Source organism: Pelodiscus sinensis, chromosome 1, assembly GCF_049634645.1.
Source record: "Pelodiscus sinensis isolate JC-2024 chromosome 1, ASM4963464v1, whole genome shotgun sequence".
Classification (NCBI taxonomy): Eukaryota; Metazoa; Chordata; order Testudines; family Trionychidae; genus Pelodiscus; species Pelodiscus sinensis.
In genome coordinates this window covers 320,955,508-320,981,498 of record NC_134711.1, presented here as the reverse complement: position 1 = coordinate 320,981,498, position 25,991 = coordinate 320,955,508, and the positions used below count along the sequence as shown (strand labels likewise).

General features: G+C 50.1%; 1 protein-coding gene across 1 annotated transcript in view; it reads right to left on the bottom strand.

Moving 5' to 3' along the window:
* The window catches only part of ARHGEF17 (Rho guanine nucleotide exchange factor 17), a 258,300-nt gene extending 232,309 nt beyond the window's left edge, over positions 1-25,991 (bottom strand). Inside the window, exon 1 of the mRNA XM_014577378.2 lies at positions 21,640-25,991. Coding sequence (XP_014432864.2) covers positions 21,640-25,449 — 3,810 coding nt within the window. The 5' untranslated portion in view covers positions 25,450-25,991. The remainder of the gene's footprint in view (positions 1-21,639) is intronic.

The following is a 25,991-nucleotide window of genomic DNA, read 5'->3' as shown; positions in this document are numbered from 1 at the left end:
CAGTGCTGAACCACCCTAACAGTCAGATGTTTTTCCTAATGTCCAATTTAAACCTCCCTTGCTGCAGTTTCAGCCCATTGCTTCTTGTCCTATCATCTGAGGTTAAGGAAAGTAATTTTTCTCCCTCCTCCTTGTAAAACCCCCTTATATACCTGAAAACTGTTATGTCCCCTCTCAGTCTTCTCTTCATGTTAAAAAACAAACCACCTGTCTACACTTGGGTTCTAAGTCACATTTTCCCTAATCAGACAGCAATGTTATTAGCAATCGATTTAGGGGAGATTCTCTGGCCTGTGTTACACAGGAAGTCAGATTAATATTCACAATGAGCCCTGCTGGCCTAGGACTCAATGAAATCAATTAACTCAAGATAAAAGAAAAAGGCGAGTGAAGACCATCTCTCGGAGGTAATACTACCAGACAGCTTTACAGACAAGGACAATGAAGGTATTAAGCAGCTTGCCCAAAGTCACAGCGTCATTGTCAGGGCTTGGTTTGTAACATTCTTAGTGCTTTATAGCTGCTTCTCCCTGAAGATAGGAAACTCTTTACAACCACGGATGGGTTAATCCTCCTCCACCCTGTTCATGGGAGAGGAATATTAGAACCCGAGGCACAGAGAGATTCAGTGACTTGCCCAAAGCCATATGTGAGTCACTGGAAGAAAAACCCACGTCTCCTGACAGTTCAGTCTGTGCTTTCACCACAAGGCCATCCTTCCCCCACTGGAGTGTGCAGCGTCTCCTCCTCCACCTGAGACCATATAATCAGGCCTCCTTGTAGCCAAATCATCCCAGAACAGTTCCAGGGAGAAGCAAGGTTTTGGTACAAGAAGATAATGCTATTATATTGGGTGCAGGAAATAAAGCCAAAGAGCTGTTGTGTTATACAGTAGCATACAACACAAATACCAGAGAATGGCACACAGCTGTGCCAGACAGTGGCACACAACACAAATACCAGAGTGGCACACAGCTGTGCATGGCAGTCAGATGGCTACAGGAGACTTCACTCCCCACCTACTGAAGCTGCAGCCCCCCTCTGTTATGTATATGTTATGCAGTGTTATGTATATTCCTGGGAATCTGACCTCGGAGATTTCCTCCGAGGTTCCCCCATGACAATAAGATGTCAAAGAAAAGGATGAGGGGAGATGTTCATAGTGAGGCAGGAATCCGGGATACTGAAAACACAAACGCATGGGAGTCAAAGCAGGAGTGTGACTCATCCCATCCTGCCCTGCCCAGTAACCAGCCAGAGTGTGTTATAACAGGCTGCTTTGACCACCAGGAACAACAATGTTCCCAGACTGGATCAGATAGGAGATCCCTCCCAAAATGGAGTATCCTGTCCCTGACCTTGGCCAGATGCTTTGAGGAAAGCATCAGAATCCAACAGTCACAAATGGGGGAGAAACTGCCCCCCACATCAGGTCTCATCCTGGTCTCTGAGAGCGAGATACTGACAAAGTCCGGAGGCATGATGTTTAATACCAGAGCTACAATCCCTTGTTGATGCTGGCTAAATTCCTGGATGCAACAACATCATGAGGCAATGAGTTCCACAGTTTAATTACACCCCGTGAAAAAGTATTTACCACAGTTTTGAGTTTGGACATTTATTGAATGCTCTCTCATTAGGAAGGGAGACCAGAAGCTCCTAAACTCTCTTCTCTTGACCATTCAGTATTTTATAGACTTTTATCTCATCCCCTCCCATTTATCTCCTTTGTAAGGCAACAGTGGTTTAAGAGAGGTTTTTCCAGGTCCTTGATCGTCCTTCTCACCTTTCTCTGAGCTCCCTTTAGTCCTGCAATAGACAAGGTGGCCTGACCATTGGGTGGGAGGGATATATAGTTAAATGGTTAAAACTGTTTATCATTTAAATGGTTCCCCTCCCACACCCTCTCCCCTCTTTTTCTGCTTTTTATTTGAACCTCTGTGCCTCTTGCTCCATATTTGTCATCTGTAGAAATGGGCTGTGCCCATGAAAGCTCATGAGACTATCTATCTATTTTTTGGTCAGTCTCTAAGGTGCTACAGGACCATTGTTGTTTTTTAAGTTTTTTTAGTTACAGACTAACACAGCTTCCCCTCTGAGACAGTTTAAATAGTGAACATTTTAAACATGATTTTACATCTCTAATGCAGAGTAAGATGGATTTATCTGGGGATTGGGTCCCACTGGGACTGTTCATCTAGATGTGGTGTCAAACCCCTGTGACTCAGCCAGCCCAGAGTTGAGCTGCTCTCAGTGTCTGTGTTGTTCTGCTGTGCCTTTGCTGGGGGAGACCGGAATTTCTGGATCAGAGGGCAGGGTGGTGGGTAGTGTCCCTGTAAGCTGAATGCTTGTGTGGCCACTCAGGAGAGACTGAAATGCCACCCAGCTGATAAGCAAAGCACCGCTTTTAGTTTCTACTGGTGGTGCACATTCACATATGCTTTGCTGCATGTAAGAAAATTTATTCTGCATATGGATATAAAAACTCCGCACATGAATGGAAAAGATAAGGGGGAACATAAGTAGTGGGGCACCCCAAAGGGCAGGAAGGTGGGCTCAGTGGTATGATCAGCCCATCAGGTGACAGTCTCAAGGAGATCTCTGTGACCAAAACCATCACAGTCATATGGCTGCCCCCACCAGACACGGCTCTTCCTATAATAAATAGCGCCCTCCGCCCGCCGACCCCGACCTTACTCCAATGGTGCCTGCACTCTGTATTATTATTTTGAGTGCGCGCGTGCGTGCGTGTGTGACAGCCAGTGGGTTCTGATGGAATCAGCAAATGAATTCTCTCCCTCCACTCCTGTTTTTGTTTTTGTCTTTGAAAGTGTTATTTCATCTCATGGCCTACATTGTGCATGCCTGAGCAAAAGTGGGGCCAGTAGAATAAACAACACTTGCCTTGTAGAATTAACTGTTCTCCTCCAAATACAATCCTTATGCGCATTTTTAAACAAGTGGGGGAGGCGTTTTTCTGATTCAGAGATTCTTTAGAAGTCTGGCCTTTTTTTGAAAACAAAACAAAACAAAAACATGGCAAAGCATTGGAAAGTGCCCAGGAAAACTAATTACGCTGCAGAATGAGACCGTTATACGTTGTCAGTCATCGTTTAGAGCTTCCCCTACGGCTATACGGGATGTTAAATAATGGGCTATTTTTTTGGGAGAGCGCCAGGTTTTGCCACCAGGATATGAGACCCCGGCACAATGTTAGAAAAATGAACCCCTCCCAGTTACCAAGACAATTCCATTATAATCAGTGAAATGACACTGGGGTAACTGAGAGGGGAAACTGGCAGTGTTAGCTAGAGCCACAGTATTACAGTGGAATAATGCCTGGCTAATATTCTTCTAAACAAAATAGTGCAGGGCTGGAAAACTTAGGGCCTGATTCTCCACTCAGTTATGCCAGTTTTACAAAGGTGGCGCTGCACTAATGTAAGTGAAGTTACTCCAGTATTAACACTCGTGCCACCCAGTGCAGAATTACTGCTCACCGACTTTTCTCAGGGTCTAATGATCCATGATCCTGCTGGCGAGCAGTAAGACACATTCTTTGGGAAGTGGTGGGGTCTCAGCCGTCAGTTTCTAGCAAACAAACATCCATGGATGTACCCCCTCCCCCACAAAAAAAGTCCTCTTATAACGGTTTCAAAGAAACCTGTCTGAATGAGACCCCGTGCAGCGCTGACCTGAGTCTGTAGACAGAGGCTGCGGTGCCTCAGCAGCTGCACAGAGCAATCCTAGGCAGCAGCAGTGTGGTTTTAACACGACGCTGGCAAGTTTCACCGCTGGTCTCAGATTCTCCTTTAGTTTAATCCTGCTGCTAAGGGGAAAGCTCTGAGCAACAGGCAGTGGGACGACTGACAAGCAGGACCCTGAAATAACAATGCCTGGGGGAGGGCTGAAGTACAGACAGGCCTTTCTGGCTGTCAGCAGACTAGTAGAAGGGATGGGAGAGAGAGATTTTTCTTCTGCATTCCACCAACCAGAGGGGTCAGGTTAGCCACTAACTAGAGGTGGAGATGAAAGGCAGAGCCCAGGGATTGCAGTCGGCTGGAACAAAGAACATTAAGAACGGCCATACTGGGTCAGACCAAAAGTTCGTCTAGCCCAGTATCCTGTCTGCTGACAGTGGCCAATGCCAGATGCCCCAGAGGGAATGACCATGCACCCGGCGAACGATCCATCCCCCATCCCAACATCCTTGCCTGTACCAGTCGAGAGAAGAGGGAGGGATTCTCTCCACAGACCCTCTTGTCGACCGCACCGCGTCTAGACTACCGCGCTATGCCGGCAGCTGATCGTCGGCACGGCGCGGCGGCCATTTTTATTTTAATGAAGTGGGGATTATTTAAATCCCCGTTTCATTGACTATGCCGAGTAAACAATTTTACATGGCTCCATCGACGGAGCCATGTAGTCTAGACATACCCAGAGACTGTCCATTTGGCCAGCATACAGAGCAGAGGGGCATTGCTGGCACCTAATGGCATAGACACATTAGAGGATGTCTAGTTGTATAAGGCTCTGCTATTGTGGCTTATGTGGTTAGGTTCTATGCTGGTGTCACTAGTAGAGAGCTGTGGACAGAGTAGGCTACAGGGTTTACATTAGGGTGACGCATTTTCCTCTCCTGCAAGACGCTGAGCATCTGTGACTCCCAGAACCTCGTTGGATTGGCCCTCACAGGCTCACGTAGCTGCTTTCCATGTTTCTCCTGTCAACACACCTGTTTTTATATCACCACAGGTGCGCACCTTTGTCCACACACATGCAGCACCAGTTTGACACCATGGTCAGGAGAGCACCGCTCCCCACTCCAGGACTGGCTGCCGGGTTAATGCGGATCCCCCATTACAGCTTTAAAAGGAAGCTGAATGAGCGAGACCAGCAGCACCATGGCTGCATCCTGCCTACATGCAGAAACACGGCCACACCAATCCAGGCCACACACACGTACACAAGTAAGGGCATGCTTGCACATGCACATGCACATGCCACACACAGAGCCAAGCCACCTGTGCAAGGTCTTGCACACACACACACACACACGCACGCTGGGTGCTGAGCTCTGTTACAGGTGCTAAGCTTTTTACAAAGTCAGGTCCTGAAGGCAGGTTGTGACCTCATGATCCAATGCTCAGGGAAGTCACTTCCACTGTCCTCACTCGACTTTGACACAAGCCCCTGACACATATGGCCATGAATTCTTTGGAAGACCGCCCAGACCCTCAGCGGGCACTACCTTGTCATGACTCCACAGACGACACCAACGCCACAGCAATTCACACTAACTCAGGATCTGTCCTCTCAGTGTAATGCAGAGTAAACAAGCCCATCTAGATAGTGTTATGAATATTAATTTTTCATAAGCTTTATGTCCCCAGGCTGCGCTCTCTTCAGCCAAAATGTCAACCCAGACAAACTCAGGCCTGGTTGAAAAACCCCCTTGATGCTGGGTTTACAGGAGGAAAATATCCAGTCTCACTCTCCCGAGCTCCTGCTGCCAGGGCTAAACCACTGATTAACAAATTAACATGCTCCAAACCTTTCACCCGAGTCATTTGGAATCTAAGGTGACACTGTACAGAACATCGCTGGCCCTTCCTACTGAGTTAAAAAAAGGGATCATTTCTTATTCACAGGTCATGGAGCATGTAAATTTCCACTTGGAGCCAGAATGATGGTGCCAAGTTATATCCGGTCCCGGGCATTTTGTCCTGTAATCAAAGCAACTCCATTCCAAAGTTCCCCTCCACTCCACTCCATTCATGTCTGGTGCCATCTGAAGTAAAACATCCTAGCGTCCTGTTCCAATATATAATAAATCAAAGAGAAATGAAATACTGTTTTAAGTTATGTTATGGCTGCAGCACAAAAAGACCAAAAGGCAGGAGAGATAGTCAAAGTTACAGCTGAAATTTTGCCCTTAAAAGGAAAAATTTGCACCTACTTTGCTTAGTCCGGCAGCCTGAAAGTTCAACCAAGGTAGGAGCAGTCCTCTGATTCCTACCCCGGTTGCCCTCATCACTGGCAGGACATTACAGTTTCTACTCCGGGCTTCTTAGAGAGATCCAGAGCCAAACTCAGCTGTCAGTTCCAATCATGCAACCCAGTGAAGTCAACAGGGTTACATGGCTGCAGCAGAGTTCACCCCTATTGTAAACCACTGAAGTCAATATGGCAACCCACTGCACACCTTAACTGCACCACTACACTAGGATGACAATCCGCATCCCAGCAAACACACAGGGCCCAATGCTCAGCTGGTGTAAATCAGTCGACCTACAATGATTTGCAGCTCCTGAAGATCTGGCCCATACAGTCTAGTTCTTTCTTCCTCAGTGTCCTGCCCACACTCTGTCTTGCTTAGCGTGTGCAATGCTTGGGCAAGGGCAGTCTATACCGCACACACCGTCACTGCTTGAAAATAGTCACAATGCTTTCTCCTCGTATGAAAGGCACTGGAGAGGCAGAAGTGGGATTCAGGGGATGAATTTGACAGCTTCTGTGGCAAGCAGTGCCCACAGTAATGCTCAGAAAGTTCATCTGTATCCACTGGATTTTATTAAAGGTGACACAAAGTGAGGGTGTTTGTCTTTTTGGCTTCTTTATGGTGAATAAAGAAGGGTTAAAAATTGAAAGGAGAAAAGAAGAAGAAAGGAAAGGGCAGTGTTCTGCCAAGTTTTTTTACCTTAGAAAACACAGGACGGTTAGCTCTACTGTTTCCCTAGTTTTGCTGCAAGACCACTGGTGGGTCTCTCCAATGTCTGCTAGGAGCATCTGCATTTTAACCAAAGTAAGATGTTGATGCTTTAACAAAGGTCTCCTTTTGCCAAACAGCTCATTAATCATCCAAGATAAATAGGAGATAACAGAAACAAGGGAAGAGTTTTATGCAGTGACTAAAAAGCCCTTCCCCTGAATACATCTGAAGGACTTTAGCTAAGCAGAACACTAATTATTAAAAAACTAGTACAACAAAAATAGAAATCCAAATAGTGACCAACAATTGAAGACGTAGCACTGACACCATCAGTTTGGCCACCAAGAAAAGAACTGCACAGAAATACCACCCCAACCCCAAAAATTCTCAGAGCTCTGGGATGCTTTAATGGAAGTATTGTGAGTGATCCTATTAAATGCATGGCACCCTTCTCCTCCCCCTCTACCACTTCCTTCCCTCCTTCCATTTCTATCCCTCTTGCTGGAATTTTTCTTCTCTTTTTTTATTTTACGTTCATATTTTTCTTCAACTAGTTGGATTTTTATAATCAAATTATCTTTGTATAGTGTCATACAAATAAACTGATTTATATTTTCACCACTCTTATTACATACAATTAAGGATTTGCATTATATCAAGGATTAGGTAGCAAAATATTACTATATTATGAGAAATGTATGTATTATGAGAAGCTTGTTTATTTTTTTATGTTTGTGATTATAATTTTAATAACAAACGTATTTAAATTAATATTAAAAGCCCTTTCATTGATTCAGCTTGATTTGGGTGTGTTATGGTTTCACTAAATTTAAATGGGACATAAGCCACATTTTATTTCTTTTACAAATCGTCCTTAAATATGTTAAAGCAACAAAGCAACAACCCCAGCATCCTATATCAACTTGTTGGAAACTTCCCAGATACATAGTTTCTGTTATCATCAACTGAATCATGTTAATTGAGATTTCATTGTTAACATGTGTTAAGGAAAAAAAATCTCTCTGTATGGGAAAAAAACACAACTTCATATTTAACCAATAACGATTCAATGAAGCAACACCATCAAAGGCAACTCTCTTCCTTTGGCAGCTCCCCTTCCCACGAGAAGTCAAGGGAAATGTCAACTTCTTAGCAGTTCACTTTCACTAATAAAGAACCACTGTGTCAAAGGAGGCCCAAGTGATTTAAGGACACTATCTTCTTCACAATAGGGGCTACTCCACACAGCTAGCCTGAGAAGTCCTGGGAAAGTGCCAAGGCTCCCAAACTAAAGAGCACTAGCCCTGGTCAATTCTTGGATGAGAGCCGTCCAACAAACCCTAGCAGGGAGCAATACATTTAGGACAGGAAGTGAAGACAGTTGTACTCATGTCAGAGGAAAGACCCAGGAAAGCAGAAAGGACTCATGTATAATGTGAATTTGGCCAAGAGGCTCGGGCTGGCTGTGCACCATAGGCTCTTTAATGGCTGGGCTCTCCATTTTACATTCTCTCTGAAAGTTGCACAGCACCCTCAGCCATCCGGGACTCAGTGCTGCCCCCTACTGGAACACCCACACCACTGCCTACCTACAGCTTACAACTCACCAGATAATTTCTCAGTGCAAGTGTGGGTCCTTTGCTTTGCGAAGAACCTTGAATGCCTCTTTGAACTGAATTCTGGAAATACTTGCATGATGTTTCTGAGCCTGTATAATCTGTGTGTTGCTAATAACAGGCTGTGCTGACAACGGAGAATACTTTGCACTTAAATAGCACTTTTCACCAGGATCTCACAGCCTCCTACAAACATTAATTAATGCCTTGGGAGGCCAATTGTACTATCCTCATTTTACATGTGAGGAAGCTGAAACATGGAGAGGGAATAAGTGATTTGCTCCAAATCTCCCAGAAGGAAAACTGGGATGTACGATGGGAGCACCAATACATAGGCGCAAGTTCTGCCCATCAGACCCAACCATCTCCCAGGTGGCTCATGGTGCTGGTCAGACCTGCCAATTCAAACTCAGTTTCCCAATCTGTGTCTTCTGGAGATGACCAAATTCAACAGCAGCTCGTCTATCCAGTGCTCACCATGGATGATGGTGTGAGCCTGTGAGCACTCAGGGAAAGCAGACAGATGTGAATATACTGCAGTGTGCATGGAGTTACTGCCTATCTCAGACATGCTTTTCCATTAGGATTCAGGGGTAAGCTCACTATTATGCTTATGAAAATCTCCATCTCAGCTTTCCTGAGCTGTAATCTATCAAACTATGTACAGACTGAACCTCTCTAGTCTGGCACTCTTTGGTCCAGCAAAATCCGTGGTCTGGCATGATTTTAGTTAGCTGGATGTCCACTTATCATGGGTATGACCAAGTTTCCCGCAGTCCCATAAAGTTTGTTTACAGCCACCAGTCCTGGCTCTCAGTGTCCTGTGCTGTTAGTTAGCTCTAATTTACCTAAAAATGTCTTGTAAGAGCCCAGTAAGCAGTGGAAGTGTTGGTAATGCTACTAGACAATATGGATCTCCCATGGTTCGGCACTGGTCAGGTCCCGAGGGTGTCGGACTAGAGAGGTTCAACCTATAGTATAGTGTTGTCGAATGATTAGCGGGAGAGCAGTGTCACTCAGGACTCCTGAGTCCTATTCCCAACTCTAGTGCTGACTCGCTGCACGAGATTGGCCTCATCCCTCAGTCTCTCGGTGACTCTGTTTCTGCATCTGAAAAAGGAGGCTAGCCACTGATGTGAAGCTTAATTAATATTTATGAAGCACTCAGCATCTCAGATGAAAAACCTTGTTATGAGTAATATTTTCCAGTAACACAAATCACATTCATTTGCAAAGAAAGCTAGTCAATAACTTCAGGGAATTGCACAGCAAACAGCCATGCAGTAATGAAATGAAACGGCTGTATACATGTACTCAGGCAAACACATAGTAGCTGCAATTTTCCCTTCCAGTTTCTCTTCTGCCCCAACAATTCTGGATGCATCCCTACTGAATCAGCCTTTGGACTTACAGCGATCACATAGCATTTTTCACATTATTTTTCACAAATAATAAAAAGCCAAATGGGAGGCAGGGGACGGGACATGCAAACACAGTGGCTACGTCTACACTGGCCCCTTTTCCGAAAGGGGCATGCTAATTTTAAACTTCAGAATAGGGAAATCCGCGGGGGATTTAAATATCCCCCGCGGGATTTAAATAAAGATGTCCGCCGCTTTTTTCCGGCTTGTAGATAAGTAGGAATAAGAGATCCTCCGGAATAGGGCTTTATTCCGGAGGATCGGGCCAGTCTAGACGCTTTTTTCCGGCTTATCTACAAGCCGGAAAAAAGCGGCGAACATCTTTATTTAAATCCCGCGGGGGATATTTAAATCCCCCGTGGATTTCCCTATTCTGAAGTTTAAAATTAGCATGCCCCTTTCGGAAAAGGGGCCAGTGTAGACGTAGCCAGTGAGTAATACAACTCCAGAAAGGGAGTCATTCAGATGGTCTGTGGACTATATTGCTAGGTGTTCACTATCAGAGATGAAAAATCCCAGGTAACGGTTAACTGTTACGTTTAACTGGTTAACCAATTAAATGGGTGCAGGCAGGGGCTGCTCCGGACAGGACAGGCCTGCTGCAGATGCCCTCTGCCTGCACTAAGAGGGGGAGGAGGAGTGCTCCAGCCCACCAGTTAACCATAACCAGTGAGCATCACCCTGTTCACCATTGTGCTGTACAGAATACATGCTGTCGGATTTTCTGTTTACCTAATCTGAGGCATGGAGAGAAACAGAGCTGTATGGCATCCCTTCAAAAAAGCCCACTTCATTAGCATTTCCCCTAGGCCAACTAGGAGGGACAACTTTCTAATTGCACAAAACTGAACAGCCTTTCCCTACTCCTGCCTAGAGACCCCGCCCCTTCTGTGAGGCCCCACCCACACGCATCCCCCTCCCTCTGGCACTTGCTCCCCCTCATCCTCAATGACTTCCACTGGGCTGGGGCAGGGGGTTGGGGTGCTGGAGGGGCTGAGGGCTGTGGCTGGGGGTACGGGCCCTGGACTGGGGCTGAGCAGTCTCAAGTGCGGGAAGGGGCTCAGGGCTGCGAAAGGGTTTGGGGTGAGGGAGGAAATTCAGGGTGCAGGCTCAGTCTAGGTGGTGCTTACCTGAGGCAGCTCCTGGTCGGTGGGGCAGTGGGAAGCCTCCATTGACACTGCACTGCTCCTGGAAGCAGGCAGCATGTACAGTCCCTAGGCAGAGGCACAGCCAGGCAGCTGTGCATAGTGCACGCTGCCTACACCCACAGACATCGCCACTGCAGCTCCCATTGGTCATGGCTCCTGACCAATGGGAGCTGTAGGGACAGTGCTAGGGGCAGGGGCAGTGCACGGTGCATCCCTGGCTGTCCCTCCACCTTGGGGCCAGACATGCTAGACGCTGGGGAATTGCACAGAGCCATGGAAGGCAGGAAGCCTGCCTTAGCCCCATTTCACCACCAATTAGGGAGGTTAGATAGCGTGTAATTGGAAGAGTCGTGTAACCACATGAAATGTTGGCGGTTACACAACTATTAGATAGTCCCTAGGAGCAGGGCCGGCAGCCAGTGCACTCCTCCCCCACTCCCGGGGAGCCCCCTGCCATCCCTGCGCTGCTGCTTCTCTATCAGGTGGTAGACAGGAACAGTCCGCGAGGGCAGCCAATTTAAAAACCAGCTCCCCAGGGAGACAGGCTCTGCCTGCTGCCCCGCGCTGCTGCCTCTGGTACAGAATCCGAGCCACTGCGGACACAGGCTGCTTTGCGGCAGCCTCCCCCACCCTCCCTCCGTGGTGCTGCCTCTGATACCTAGTCAGCAAGGGGGGGGGAAATGCGAGTAGGTGACAAGATACACTGATTAGCCTAGGCTTATGGGTTAATTGTGTAGTGGACTACATGTTGACATCCCTACCGCCAACCAGACTTTTAACAGCCCAGTCAACAGTGCTGACCGGTGCCACCCATTTTTCTTTTTGGCTCGGTGTTCTGGACAAACACTGGACACCTGGCAACACTAATGCCTATTCCCTAAACCCTGACACTATCGCATTACACTCCCCGCTCTCTGCCTCCTTCCACCGTTAGGCAGGGTCTAGGAAGCAACTGATGGACAACTGGACAATGCTCAACTGAGTCTGATTTTGCTCAGATACCCAGAAACACCTGGGTCACATCAATCACACACACCAGCCATCACCACTGCCTGAGCATAAGACCTTTAATGCAACAGCACAGAGCCCCCACCACCTGAACTAAAGGGCTACGTTCACACTGGCGCATTCTCACGCAAAAACTCTTTTGCGGAAGAGTTCTTCTGCAAAAACTCTTCCAGAAGAGAGCGTCTACACTGGCATGTGTTTTTGCGCAAGAGCATCCATGCCAGTGTAGACGCTCTCTTGTGCAAGAAAGCTCCGATGGCCATTTTAACCATAGGGCTTTCTTGCGCAAGAAATTCATGTTGCCTGTCTACACTGGCCTTTTCTGGAAGAGCTCTTGAGCAAAAGGGCTTATTCCTGAGGAGGAGCATCAGAGTTCTGGCGCAAGAAGCCCTGATTTTATACATTAGAATGTCAGTTCACTTGTGCAAGAACATGTCGCCAGTGTAGACAGGCAGCAAGTTTTTGCGCAAGAGCGGCTGCTTTTGCGCGAGATCACGCCAGTGTAGACACAGCCAAAGAGTAATTCCATGAGCTAGCTGTAATGGGCCATTATCTTCTATATGAACTACCCGCTAGATGGGGAGGTGTGACAGGCACTTGCCCTGCACTGGCCCTTTAAGGGCAAAAACCCAGCCCTGAGTGAGGGCTGAGAGCGAAGCCCCAGCTGTGGCATCTGTAGCTAATGAGGGCCCAGTTGGGGGCTATATAAAGAAGTGCTCCTAGTGGGAAAGGAGAGTTCACTGCTGCTCTGAATAGAGAGCAGGAAGGGCCTGGATGCTAGGGAAGTCGAGCAGGGAAAACTGCGGCCAGGCAAGCTCCCAGGCTACAGGGCCTGAATCCACTCGGGCTGCAGAGACACAGCCATAGTAGGAAAAAACAGCAGGTTCACACCCCCTAGGGTTGCCAGGTATCGGGGTTCTAAGGCCCCTGTCCTGTTTTTTAAAAAAAAAAAAAACAGAAAATACTAAACATGTACTATATTCGGTATTTTCTGTTTCTCTCAGACGGAAGGCCGGCGGGGACAATCTTCCCCTGCCGTGTCTGGTGTGAGGAAGTGAGGCGTGCGATGATTCTTAAAGGTGCAGCGCCCCCCCCCCCTTTTTTCCCCGCTCAATAACATTTGTCTCCTTGTTTGTTTGATTTTTCTCAACAAGTTTGGTCTCCCGGGGTGGTGGTTGTTTTGGTTTTTTGGCATGTTTGGAGAAAGCATCTGGCAAGCCTAACACCCCCTTGCCAATGACGAGCGACCGTTACAGACTGCAGTTTGCCCGAGGCAGGGGCTAGATGAAGACTGGCAGTGAGTCACTGAGGCAAGGTGGGTACAGAGGAACTGAGTGCTCCCTGGGAGGAGAACTGGTGCCCGTTGGGAGAGCAGGACCCTGGAGTGCAAAGCTGGATAAACACCTACCCCCGGAAGGGGGCTCAGAGTCACTGGAGTGGGCACTGCCAGACGGCAGTGTCCTGAAGAGGCTGCTGTGGTCCAAGAATGACACGAGTCTGGACTAGAGAGGGGAGCGAGAACACGGGGAGACACCAACTAGACTTGAGGGAGGTGTCCAGTGACTCGAAGAGCTAATTCCCAGGGCTACCAGCTGGAGGCGCCATAGCGGTGAGTCTGCCCCTTGACAGGAGGCTACATGATTACTCCCATTCTAGTAACATGGGCCCCGATTCTCCAATGGGAGTTAGGCACCTAAATAACTTAGAGGATTGGGATCATCATACCTATCTTCACAACTGGGCGATCCTAAAGAAAAATATTGCAGGGGAGTTCTTGGTTCATTGTGCAAAATGGTCCTCTTAACCTGGTGGGTGTGTTTCATTCTGTCTGCTTTTGCCTGGCCAGCAAGATTCAGCCAGTCACTTGCTCGAGAATCGTAAACACAGAATCTTTATCTATGTTTGCAGTTCCTCTTCTTTCCAACTTGCACAGGGTAAATAATTGCTTCCCCTCCAACACCAGGAAAACTACAGTCCCTCTGGATCCAGGAGGGTCTTTCACTGACCTGACAGCTGCCCTCTCGCTCCATGAGCATGTCAGGGCACAGAGGCATCCTGCAGACAGCCTGGCAATCACAAGACTGGCAAGCAGCTGCACTAGAAGTGGCGCAGCAGGCAATTCAGGATATCCGTCCATTGAATTGCTTCAGGGAGTCACGGGAAAGCTCCATTCAAAAAAAGTCAAAGAAACCCGCAGAGCCCCAGGAGATCATACAAACCACACGGCTCATCCTCAGTAGGGGACTTTATATCAGGGCCACTACAGCACAAACCCCATAGGGGTTAACTGAACTTGTACCCCAGCTTTTCAAGGCATAAACACCCAGGTCTGCACTAAGCCCCCACCCTGCAAGAGTCTGCGCTGTGGCATGCCTTGGCAGACTGTCACCCCGACGCTCAGTGGATCCCTACAACTGCGGGCTATGCAAACTGGATCTGGGTTCTTTCCGTCACACGGATCTTTGCCAGGTGTCAGGGCTCTGTGACTCTCCTGCAGCCCTACTGTCGAAAGGGCTGTGTAGTGGGCCAGCTGCCCCAGAATGGCAAGGAGGAAGGGGTTACCTGCACACACCCCTCCAACCAGGGAGAGGCTTCTAGGGAGCCAATCAAAGGGCAGCTTGCTGGGGCAGCTCTGATATAAGGAGCTGCTCAGCAGAGCAGAGGGCAGTTGGTGTCTGACCAGGAAAGGTGCAGGACTGGTTCCCTGGCAGTAGGGCTGGGTAGGCTATGGGGAGCTGGAGGGAAGCTCCAGTCTGACACCTGCCAGGCTCTAGGCCTTGGTACAAGGAAGGTGTCAGGGTCATGGGGAAGTGGCCTAGGGAATGCTATGGGCAGTTAAGAGAGGAGAGAAGAAGGGCAGGACAAGGCTGTGCCAGAGAGTCTGTGGGCAGGACCCAGAGCAGTGGGGAGGGCCTGGGTCCCACCTTTCCCCTGTGCACTGCACCTTGACACACTCAAGCAAGGCCTTTAGCAACTGCAGCTTGCCCTGAGGCAAGGGACTAGACTTAGGGGCTGCAGTTGGCTGCTCAGGCAAGTGTCAGGGCTGAGGACTGTTGCTAGCCCTGGAAGGAGGGAGAATGGAGGGGTAGGCACTGCCGGGGGGCAGTGTCAAAAAGAGGACACCGCGGTCCAGGGAGCAACACGGGTCCAGGAGCAGACGGTGGAGAGAGCCAAGCGGTGACCAGCAAGACACTGACCCAAAGGCGGCACACTCACACAGAGCTAATTCCCAGTGTGGCCAGCAGGAGGCGCTGAGTCAGTGAGTCAACCCTGCTACTCACTAACACTTTGCACACCATTCTGCTGAGGAGGCCCAAGGAGGACAAGAATTCAGGGGGGGATCCAGGATTTCAGGGGCAGGATTTCACCCCAGTTCACTCTCCCAGCAGTGCTGGCTCAGGAGGGCGGACAGGAGGGAAGAAAATCACAATACAAACAAGTTGCGTGTGTCAGTAATGCCAGCAGATTATAATGGAGCAAACTGGGATCCTGTTCACACATAGCTTTGCTGAGGGTCTGTCTGCTTTGCCCCTCTCTCAGGTGTGACAGCACTCACAGATTTCTAAACCCAGAAATGGGGGGGGGGGCAGCAAGGGATAGCTCAGTGGTTTGAGCATTGGCCTGCTAAACCCAGGGTTGTGAGTTCAATCCTTGCAGAGGCCATTTAGGGATTTGGGGCAAAAACTTGTCAGGGATGGTACTTGGTTCTGCTGTGAAGGCAGGGCACTGGACTCAATGACTTTTCAAGGTCCCTTCCAGTTCTAGGAGATAGGCAATCTCCATTAATTTATTTATTTTAAGTGATCATTACATCATCTGGTCTGACACCCTGTACATATCCCAGGCTGCAGAATTCTCTCCACTTCTGCACTGAACCCAATAAGTTGTGTATGACTAACGCAGACCTCCCCGAAAAACAGTCCCCCTCAACCTAAAGGCATCACCTGATGGCAAACCCACCATTTCCCTGGGTCGTTTGTTCTAGTGGTTATTTGTCCTCACTGTTAAAAAAAGTGCTGTATTCTTGCCATTAATTTGTCTGGCTTCAGCTTCAATGTAGCCATCGGTTCTTGTCCTGCCTACATTAAAGAGCTCATTACTAGCTGGTATTTGCTCCCTAAGAAGGTGCTTGTACACTAATCAGCCCATCGCTCCATCTTCTTTTCAAGACTCATATGTCCCTCGCTGAGAGGCACTGTTTCCAGGCCTGACCCCATTCTCATAGCTCTCCATAGCCCCTTTCCAAATTTCCCCACATCCTTTTCACCAGAACTGCAGAGTATTCCAGTATCGGTCTCACCAGCATTCTAGACACTGGCGTCAAGGCCACAGCTTCCTACCCTGGCTTGTGGGGTTTCCTGACCTGACTCTTGAACCCCTTCCACTAAGTCCCTCATGTGACCCATAACTAGCTCCCTGCAGGGACACTGGCCCCAGAATGTCTCTCAGATACCAAATTTTCCACCTACAAAAAAGGAGGACTTGCCTTTTATTTCCAGGCCCAGGTCAAGCCTTTAATCCTGTTAAAGGCCCAACTTGCCCTTCCGCCGCCTCTTCTCATGTCTCCCCTCCCAGCACTTTCAGTGGCATCACTACAGAGAACACTGTGTCCCCCTTCACCACTGTTCTGCAAGAGACATGCAAGGGGGAAGGGGCACAGGGAGACCTTAAAGCCATCCCTGGCTGCTTCATGGTATCCTTAAAGCAGCCCTGGGTGTTATCTTCCACCTATTTCTCCTGGCTGCACCCACTCTGCCTTAGGGTACGTCTAGACTACATGCCTCTGTCATCAGAGGCATGTAGATTAGGCTACCAGGCATAGGAAAATGAAGCGGCGATTTAAATAATCGCCACTTCATTTAAATTTACATGGCTGCCGCGCTGAGCCGATCAGCTGTTTGTCGGCTCAGCGCGGTAGTCTGGACGCGCGGGTGTCGACATCAAAGGCATTTGTCGACCACCCAGGTATGCCTCATCCCAGGATGCCTCATCTGGCGACAGAGGCATGTAGTCTAGACGTACCCAAAGATGTGCAGTGCCTGTCTGAGCACAGCAGTGTATTTGGGGCAAGAGACAGCAGCAGAATCACAAAGCAGATTTGCTGCAAATGGCTCTCTTTGCCGGCATGTTTTGACCCAGGGCACAGTACACAAGCATTCAGGCAACAGGGGCCCAGAGGCGTGAAATTAAAAGCAATGATTGCCAGAAAAGAACTATAGGTTGAACCTCTCTAGTCTGGCAGCCTTGGAGTCTGATCGGTGCCAAACCAGAGGATTTGCCAGATCACAGGAAGACAATATCATCTAGCAGCATTACCAACAGCAGCTTTGACTGCTTACTGGGCTCTTATAAGACATTTAGGAGTCAATTAGAGCTAAATAACAGCACAGAACACTGAGAGCCAGAAGAGGTGGCTGTATACAAACTTGATAGGACCGTGGGACAAGGAGACATCTAGCTAACTAAAATCATGCCGGACCACAGATGTTGCTGGATCAGAGAGTGCTGGACTAGAGAGGTTCAACCTGTATCATTGGTTAGGGAATTGGAGACAGAAGATGAGAGTCTATTGGCTGGAGAAGAGACCTGGGCACCAAGAATCCTTACACTCTCAGCTGGGTCTGGCACTGAACTCCATCTATGGCCTCGAATAAATCTCTGTTTTCCCATCTGTAAAATGGGGATAATAAAACTCCTCCTGCGACCCTCACATTCGGTGTATGATTTCATTAGTCCAAGGGCCTGATACTGTATGCTGAGGTCAGCAGCAGGCCTGGGAGGGGGGGTCCCAGGGAACAATGGACTGGTCTCAAAGGGTGAAGGCTATGGCCCAGATCCACAAAGGTATTTAGGCTCCAAGAAAAATAGGAGCCTAAATAACTTGTAGACTTTGGCCCGAATTCACTCCTTGTGGCTCCTTATAAGGATACCCATAACTGGCCCACTTTAAAATTCATTCTAAGCAGCTGGGATAGGAACAGTCTCCTAATATCCAGCACAAACCGACAGAACGGGGCTTTTGTCTTGATCACTTGATAACATAACGAAAAAAGGGGATTTCATTGGTGGGCAGGATGCCTGGACCTTGGAAATACTAGGTGTGTTTAGCTCCCACTGACTTCACAGAGTGATTCATGGGTGCTCAGCACCTAGCAGGATCCAGCCAGTAATAACTAGGTATGGATACTGTTAAATATGCCGTCGCCAGCAAAGAGGGAAGGAATCTTTTTCTATTCAAGCTCAACATGGAAATTCCAACCCCAAACAAACCTCCCCAATCGGAAATCTCCAGACACTACTTAGAGATAAGATCCATTGTCTCAGAGGATTGTAGCAGCCTGGGTTTCCCCCACCTTGTATGTCCTTTAGAATAAACAACCCCTAGGAATCAGATCAATGTAGATATAATTTGGAATTAGTCCCCACAATGGAGAGTGGCAATAATTTAATACCAGTGAACACAGGGGTAGTGGATAACGCGGTTGGAAGAGGGGAGCAAGGGATGGATAGCTCCCTCTGATTCAGTGCAAGGTAAACTTGTCCCTAAACCAAAACTCAAAATGACTGCACAGAGCTGCTGAGCTACTGGTAAAACTCTGAGGAAGGGCCAAGGAAGGGTCAGGGCTGTTTTGGTCCAGACTCATTATAGGTCCGAGGGCCAGGTGCAAATCTGGTTCTTTATTCAGAGCCAAACTTTACTCTAGTGGTTGGATCAGGGGCGGGGGTTGGTTTGGCTCATTACTGCAACGTGGGTTACAGAAAAAGTCCAGATCAGGCTCTGGACCAGGGATGCTAAAATGTGTTTATTTAGGGAAATGGGTAACTGCTGAAAATTTCAGTGGTAACACACTCCCCAAGAGCCATGCAGGGAGCCAGCTTTTAAGCCAGTTTTCTTCACATACCAGCTCCTGCTGAGCCACCTCTCCCCTGCCGCTGCCTCTGATACAGAGGCAGCAGGGGCTGGGGGGCTGCATGTAACCGTGAAGATTAACAGATGAGTCCAGGATTTTAACTGTGTACACATTTACACTTTCACATCCCTAGTTTGGATTTGCCCAAAGACAAGGGTTTTTTGGATCTAGGGTAGTGATTTGAACCCAACTCTAGTAAAAATTAATATCCAGTAAGAATCCTCTGTAGTCACCCATCCATCGGCCCTTTTATGCGCACACACACTTTATTCAACGAGACACTAACCAACGCAGCAACCAGCTCCCCCAGTCTCTTTCAAAAACCATACTGCTCCAATTAGTGCAGATACCAGCCCTCTTCCATTCCATCCACTGCCAAAGAAACAGAACAAACCATGGCACTTGCCAAGATCAAACAAAACTGAAAACATCTGACAAGTCTTATGAATCCTTGGCTCTTCCCCGTCAGGTGACTCAGAGAGACTGTCAGCTCCTCACTCTATCAAGAAACAACTCAATCCGTAGCACTGACCTTTTAAGTTACAGACAACTATCTGCTTGGCTGCTGCTAACTTTTCAACCTGGGACTGGGAAATTTACCAGCATCCATAACTCGCCATTAGAACATCCATAAATCATCATAAATAAACCACCATAAATCTCCACTTCTCCCCCAACCTCTTTTCAGTGTGACGATAATCTACCCCCTCACCCACCACTTCTCAGTTATGACCATCTCTATAGGGCTAGATTCACTCCGATTTCCACCAGCTACAGAGCCAGCCCAACGTGAGGAGCTGTTCAACCACAGACAGCATGGGGGAAATGAATTGCCCACTACACAGCTAGACACAGGATGTGGGATTTGCAGCCGGCCCATTGTTTCAGACAAAGATAGTTATCACAGGGCAAGATTGTGTTGCCCTTCCACGGGGCTATTACTGGCCCCAGTCAAAGGATCACAGCCTCTGCATACAGGTACCATAGAAAGGCAGTCTCTGCCCCCACAGGGCTTACAATCTAAGCATATGATGGGATAAATCAGCAATGAAAGCCAAACAAATGAGGGATTTAGCAAGAGGGAAGAAGATACAAACTGAAGCATTACATCAGTAGCAGTTGCTCCCACACTGATGAGTAAAGAACTCATAAATCACTAAGGCATGGTCAGGCTCTCACAATTCTAGTAGCACATTGCACAAATAAAATCCCAGAGCCTTTGCAAGAAAACCGAAAGAAAAGTTCAAAAAGACACATGACTAGGTGCAAATACAATGGAGCACGAGAACAGTTGTTACCAATTTAGTAGATAGCTTATGCTCTGCTGAACATGGCATTCAACGTTCGTAAACAAACCAAGCAAAAGAACAACCCACCCCACCCCCCGCTGTCCTTCCCTCATCAACATCAACAACAACAAAAAGGAAGAGATTTTACTAGGTAAAAAGCAACTGGAGTTAGATCATGGCACCAGCCACAATGATGGTTTTCTTTTGAAAGGAGTGAAAGAAGAAACAAAACTCATCTATGCAACTTTAGGGGGACTTCAGAACAAGTCAATTGCAAATCTCACTCACAAAATTCTGCCTGAATACTATTGAACTGTTTCAAAGCACTGTTCAGAAGACACTACTGTTGAGATTTCTCAACCCCCCCGGCTCCCATCAGAAAGCACTTCAAGCTAGATTGAGGGTCTTCTACAAATTCTCCTGTGCCAGGTAAAAAATACTCTCTCAATTCAATGCAATTTTAAAAAATCCTCTAGCACACCAGACATTCTAATCTACTCGATATTTAAATAAAAAAGATCAGCGCAACAAGTGGATATTCCACAGAACATTCCACTGACAGATTTCAGTCAGGAAGGTAACCAACAGACCAGAACATAGGGGATGTGGTCTTCAGCTAGAAATCAATTTCATTGAACACCAATTTATAATCTACACAAGGCCCGGATTTTATTTGCACTAAAGCCAAAGACAAAATCCTCATTAATTTATTATGGGAACAGGATGCTGCCCTAATATGCAATCAATGTGTCTTGTTTTGGTTTAGTTTCCCCGATTTTAATACTTTTTTTTTTAAGTCTGGTTTATTTCTGAAGCCCTTAGCAATGTCACAAATGATGGACAAGCCTGAATAACATTAGTGACAGAAAGCATCTCTGCTGTAGGGAAAAAATAGCTGCATTTATTCCTGTTAAGGAGATTTGCACATGTAGGAATTTCAAGATATATTGACAGTGCAGGAATTTCCAGACTTATATTGAAAATGACTGAAGCATTCTTGGGCTACAGTACAATGGGCAGAATATCAGGAATAATAATGAAAGGCAACTGTTGTTCAAAATTCACAGCAAAAGAAACAAAAACAAAAAACCAACTACCACAGCTATAGCCAAAACAGTTTATAGAGACCTTATGTAGCATCCCAAAGTCTAGAGACAAAACAGCAGGACTGAATTTGAAAGCAAAAAAACAATCATCCACTGCAATGGGTCCAACACCGGTGTCTTTTACCAAATAATACTGAGCTTGAATTCAGACACTAACAGCAATTGGAGTTTGCCCTGTGTAAAAGCCTGGATGAATTAACGTTTCTGTCACTGTTCATTAAGGCTTGGATTCTAATCTCATTTCTTTGGAGTAACTTCACTGAAGTCAATGGAGCTACTCCAAATTTACAGCAGTGTGAATGGAAGGAGAAATTCGACATTCCAGCACCAAATCTGAAGTCCACTGAAGACAAAAAAGATCCATTGTCTTCACTGGGTTTTGGATCAGGTCCTAAACTAAAGCATCTTAAAAAACTTGGGGCACTTACCACTTGAGGCTTGTTCTTGGTGCTGCTAGGGCTGTGTTCCTCCTGCTGCTTTGAACATCTCAGTAGCTTGGGCTCTGAAGTAGTTGGTGTCGCAGGGGAAGACCTGGGCATATCCACAGTACCACCAGAAGATGAGTCCACGGAGTTAAGAGTCAACATGTATTGCTTGGTGACATCCTCCAAGGATGGAGCTTGGCCTACAGGGTAGGATTTGATGGGGAGAGGTGAAGATTCTGGCACAGTTACATGGATGTTTTGATTGAGCTCTGGGGCTGAGATGGGGATGAAGGCTGCAGGCTCGCTGGTATGCCGGACATGCTTGGATGCAGGCCTTAACCGACTTAAAGTAGCAGCAGGAGTCGTGGCAAAGGAGGCAGCCTCATGATTCTCCTGGTGAGTCACCCGGTTGGTGCGTTTCTTGGAACTGCGCCTGATGATCCGGCGGGACAGGACTTCTGCCAGCTTGGGGTCAAAGCTATAGTTTGGTGCGGACTCTCCTGCATTGTTGCCTTCTGGCTGTGCAGGTAGGACATGCTGAGATGGAGAGCCCAGCTTCCCAACCTCCTGGCCTGATTCCTCCAGCTCCCCCACCTCGTCCCTTTGCTCGGAGAGGATGGGTTCGCTGCTGGAAGGTGGGATGGTCTGGTCCATCTCACTGATGGGCTCTCCAGGGCCCTCAAAGCCGGCGCTGGCCAACTCGCTGCGACGGCTGGGGTCACTAAACGATTTCTTCTTGATTGTCTTTCCATTTCCCCTCTCATCAATCACCTTGTCCATGGCACCAGGCTGGCTAACGATGTTCTGGATCACGGTGTTGTAATCCTTGATGCCATCGCTACAGACGGACAGGTCGCTGGCAGCACTCCCAGTGCACTCAGACAGAGCCATGGCCAACGGCTCCGGGGCGCCAGCCTTGGAATTCAGAGACCCTAAGAGATTACTGTCCACCAAGAAGCTCTCAGTCTCTTCCGTGATGGAGCACCTCCTCTGGGGCATGGGGTCACTCAGGGATCTGTAGGCTTCGCCACTGGATTCCCCATTGCTGGAATCAGACCCATTGTTGCCAACGGAGGGAAACTTCCTTCGGCGCCGTGGAGTGGTTGGAGTCAGAGGTGCCTCTAGAGTCCCTGGGGCCATGGCTTTACCAGGAAGGGTATCATTGACAACAGAGCCCTCATGATTCATTCTAGCTGCGAGCCCAGACAGGGGAAGCTCTTTGCTGTTCACTCGATCGGTGTCCCTCTCCCCTTGGCCGGCGTTGGTTGGTGTCCACGCCGTGACAGCCTGACAGAGATCCCTGTAGGCTGGGCTGGTGAGTCCCATGTCGGGCTCTGTCACGATGCCTTCATCCGTCATGCTAGACTCATGACCCGAGAGCTCCTCCATGGACTTCCCACCAGAGAGGTTTTCTTCGGACTCTACTTTCCTAAGACACTGCTCTTGCTCTCTGCTCCCCAGAAGGGCCGGGTTGGCTTCCTTCTGGCTGTCTGTAAACTCCGCCACACCCTTTGCACTTGCGCTGTCCTTCTCCAATGCAAAGCCGTAGTCGTGCTGGGAGCCGATCCGACTTATCTTCTCAAAGACTTGCCGTGCTTCCTGAATATACTGATCCTGGATGATGACCGGGAGCCCATCAACATCCGCTGTCTGGCCAGTGTCCCCGTCGGACACCACGCTGTCATGGTTGCTGTTACTGGCCAGGAGAAGCTCTGAAGAGCTCTGCTTCATGGAGCTCTGGAGGAAGAGCCTGCGTGGCGCTGGTTTGTCAGAATAGGTGAATGACTTGGCCCGGCGTAAGGTCGCAGTGAGGTCTTTGAGAGTTGGGCGGTTGCCTAGCGCCCAACGGTTGGGGATTTGTGCCTCACTTCGGCCTCTGCCTCCCACTTGGGGTTCAACTGGGCTCCGGTAACTCTCACTCCTGCCACTGCTAACAGCCCCTTCTTCTTGGTCACTGACCCCGCCACCTTTCTTCCTCACCTTCAGCTCGGAGAGATCTGATTTCAGGAAGCTGAGGAGAGACAGGGTCTCAGTGGCTATGTCAGGGTTGGACATGGATTTCCTGTGCTTGGCTCGCTCGACCTCGACTCCACAGTGGAGCAGAGTCTCACTGGACAGGTCCTGTTTCACTTTGCCAATGCCCGTGGGCAGCTTTGGACGCACCCGGACCTGCTGCTGCAATCTGGCCAGGTTGTCGCTGTGGCCAAAGCTGGGGGATCTGTACATGCCAAGGCCACCCTGGATGTTCCGGCTTTGGCTGGGCCAGTAGGGCCCAAAGTGGTCCTCTTCCTTCAGGGTCTCGGTGCTCGAGTACCGGCTGCTGCTTCTCGACCCACAAGGGCTCTGTCTGAAAGGCGGGATGCTCACTTTGGAAACCCGGGAGACCAGGGGTACGGCCGGGGCTGTGCCCAGCGGGAAGTAATTGGCGGCTGCGCCTTCTGAGAGGCCCCTCATGTACTGCCGGTGCCCTTCATTGCTGCCCACAGCCTTGGTTTCCCCCGGCAGGGCAGCACAGGAATGCCCACTGTTGCCCTCTGCTGCTCCCATCCTCTTGGCCGCCAAGGGCAGCTTGATGGCATCATTTGCAGGAGGCAGCAGGTGTGCCAGGCCCTCGTGAGTCCTCGGTGGCCGCCCCGGCCCAGCCTCCATGCCCTCTAGCCCCTCACTGTCCGACTCATTGTCCCAAAAGCTCAGGTCTTTCTTCTTCTTCCGGACCGAGCGTTTCCTGGGTGTCACCAGCTGGCTCCCCTCCTCCTCGCTCCCCGAGGACCTCTCCAGGGACCCGGGCCTGCCCCCGGAGGGGCCATGTTTGCTGCTGGCGCTGCCAAGGAACGGGAAGCTGTGAGCGGGCAGCAATTCCTGGCGGCTGGAGCTCTCTTCTTGGAGGAGGCAGCAGGCAGAGGAGGAGGAGGAGGCGGGCGGGGGGGCAGCCTGTGGTTTGGAAGAACTATGCCAGGAATGCAAAGTATCCCAAGGCGGCGGCGGCTGCTGCCTCCTGGCCTCCGCGCCGGCCGGAGCGCAGGGGAGCGGGTGCGCTCGCAGCAGGCCGGGGTAGGGAATGCAGCTGCGGGGCGGCGGCGGCGGGGGCTGCTTGGGGCCCGCACGGGGCCGCTCCTCCTCCCTCCCGGCGCCGGCGGGAGCGGGAGGGCCGGTGGCCAGCGGGGGGCTGTCCATGCCCGGCCGGGGGGGCCCCGCGGCGGCGGAGCGGGCCCCATTCTCCTCCTCCGGGGCCCGGCCGGGGGGCTGCCGCCGAAAGGTCTCCCCGAAGAGTTTGCGCATCTCGGTGACGCTGGGCCAGAGCCCCCCCGGCTCCAGCCCGGCCTCCCCCGCTTTGGGGGGCTCGCTCAGCCCCTGGCTGCGCTGCGGCCCCCCGCCCTCCTCATGGGGCGGCGGCCGAGCCTCCCGCTTCCCCGGCGGGGGCGGGCAGCAGGTGTCCCGGTCCTCGTCCGGCTCCTCCTCGCTGTGGGAGCCGCGCGGGGCCCCGGCGGCGGCGGCGTCGAAGCGCTGGGAGAGCTGGCGGACGGAGGGGGACAGGCTGCGCAGGGCTCTGCCCCGGAGCTCCGGGGAGGGGCCGTCGGCGGCGGCGGGGAGCTTGGAAACTTTCCTGGCCAGGCCGCTGCTGGAGGCGGCTCTGCCGGGCGAGTCCTGCCGCTGCTGCGCCCTTGCGCCGGGGGGCTGGCACTGGCACGGCTGCTGCCGGGGCCGGCCGCGGGCTCCGTCCCCCTCCGCGGCGGCCCAGAGCCAGCGCTCCAGCCGCTGGAAGGAGACGCTCCGGCAGAGGGGCGCTCTCCCCTCGGCCTCCCCCTCCGCCATTGTTTATACACAGCGCGCTCAGCCCACCCGCCCCCTTCTCTCCGGCTCCCCCTGCCCCTCCTCCAGCCCCCAGCCCTCCGGCGAGCGGGCAGTCCCGGCACGCCGCCCTCCGCCAGCCGCGGCAAAGTTGGAGGCAACTTCCACTTCCCACGGCAGAGCGGGCTGGGGAGGGGGCTTGCGGCTGGATCCCTTGGCTCCGGTGCCGATGCGCGATGCCTGGGGAGCCCTGGCGTGGGGAGGCCGAGCAGGCTGCAAACTTCAGTGGCGCTTTCCCCGCCGCCGCGGCCGATCCATCTCGGGGAAAGGAAGTGGCCCCCTTCCCGATCCAACTTCATCCCCGGCCACCAGCCGCCACACCGACATCTCCCCCCGGCGCGCAATCCGCAGGCATGGCTTGGTCAGATGCCAAGGCGGCCCACTCGCCTTGCAACGCGGAGACAAGCCCGCGTCCCTTCTTTTGTCATTCTTATTTTTTGGCTTAATTTCTTCCTCCTTTTTTTTTCCCTGTTGCAGTCAAATAAACTTTCCCAGAGGGGCGTGGT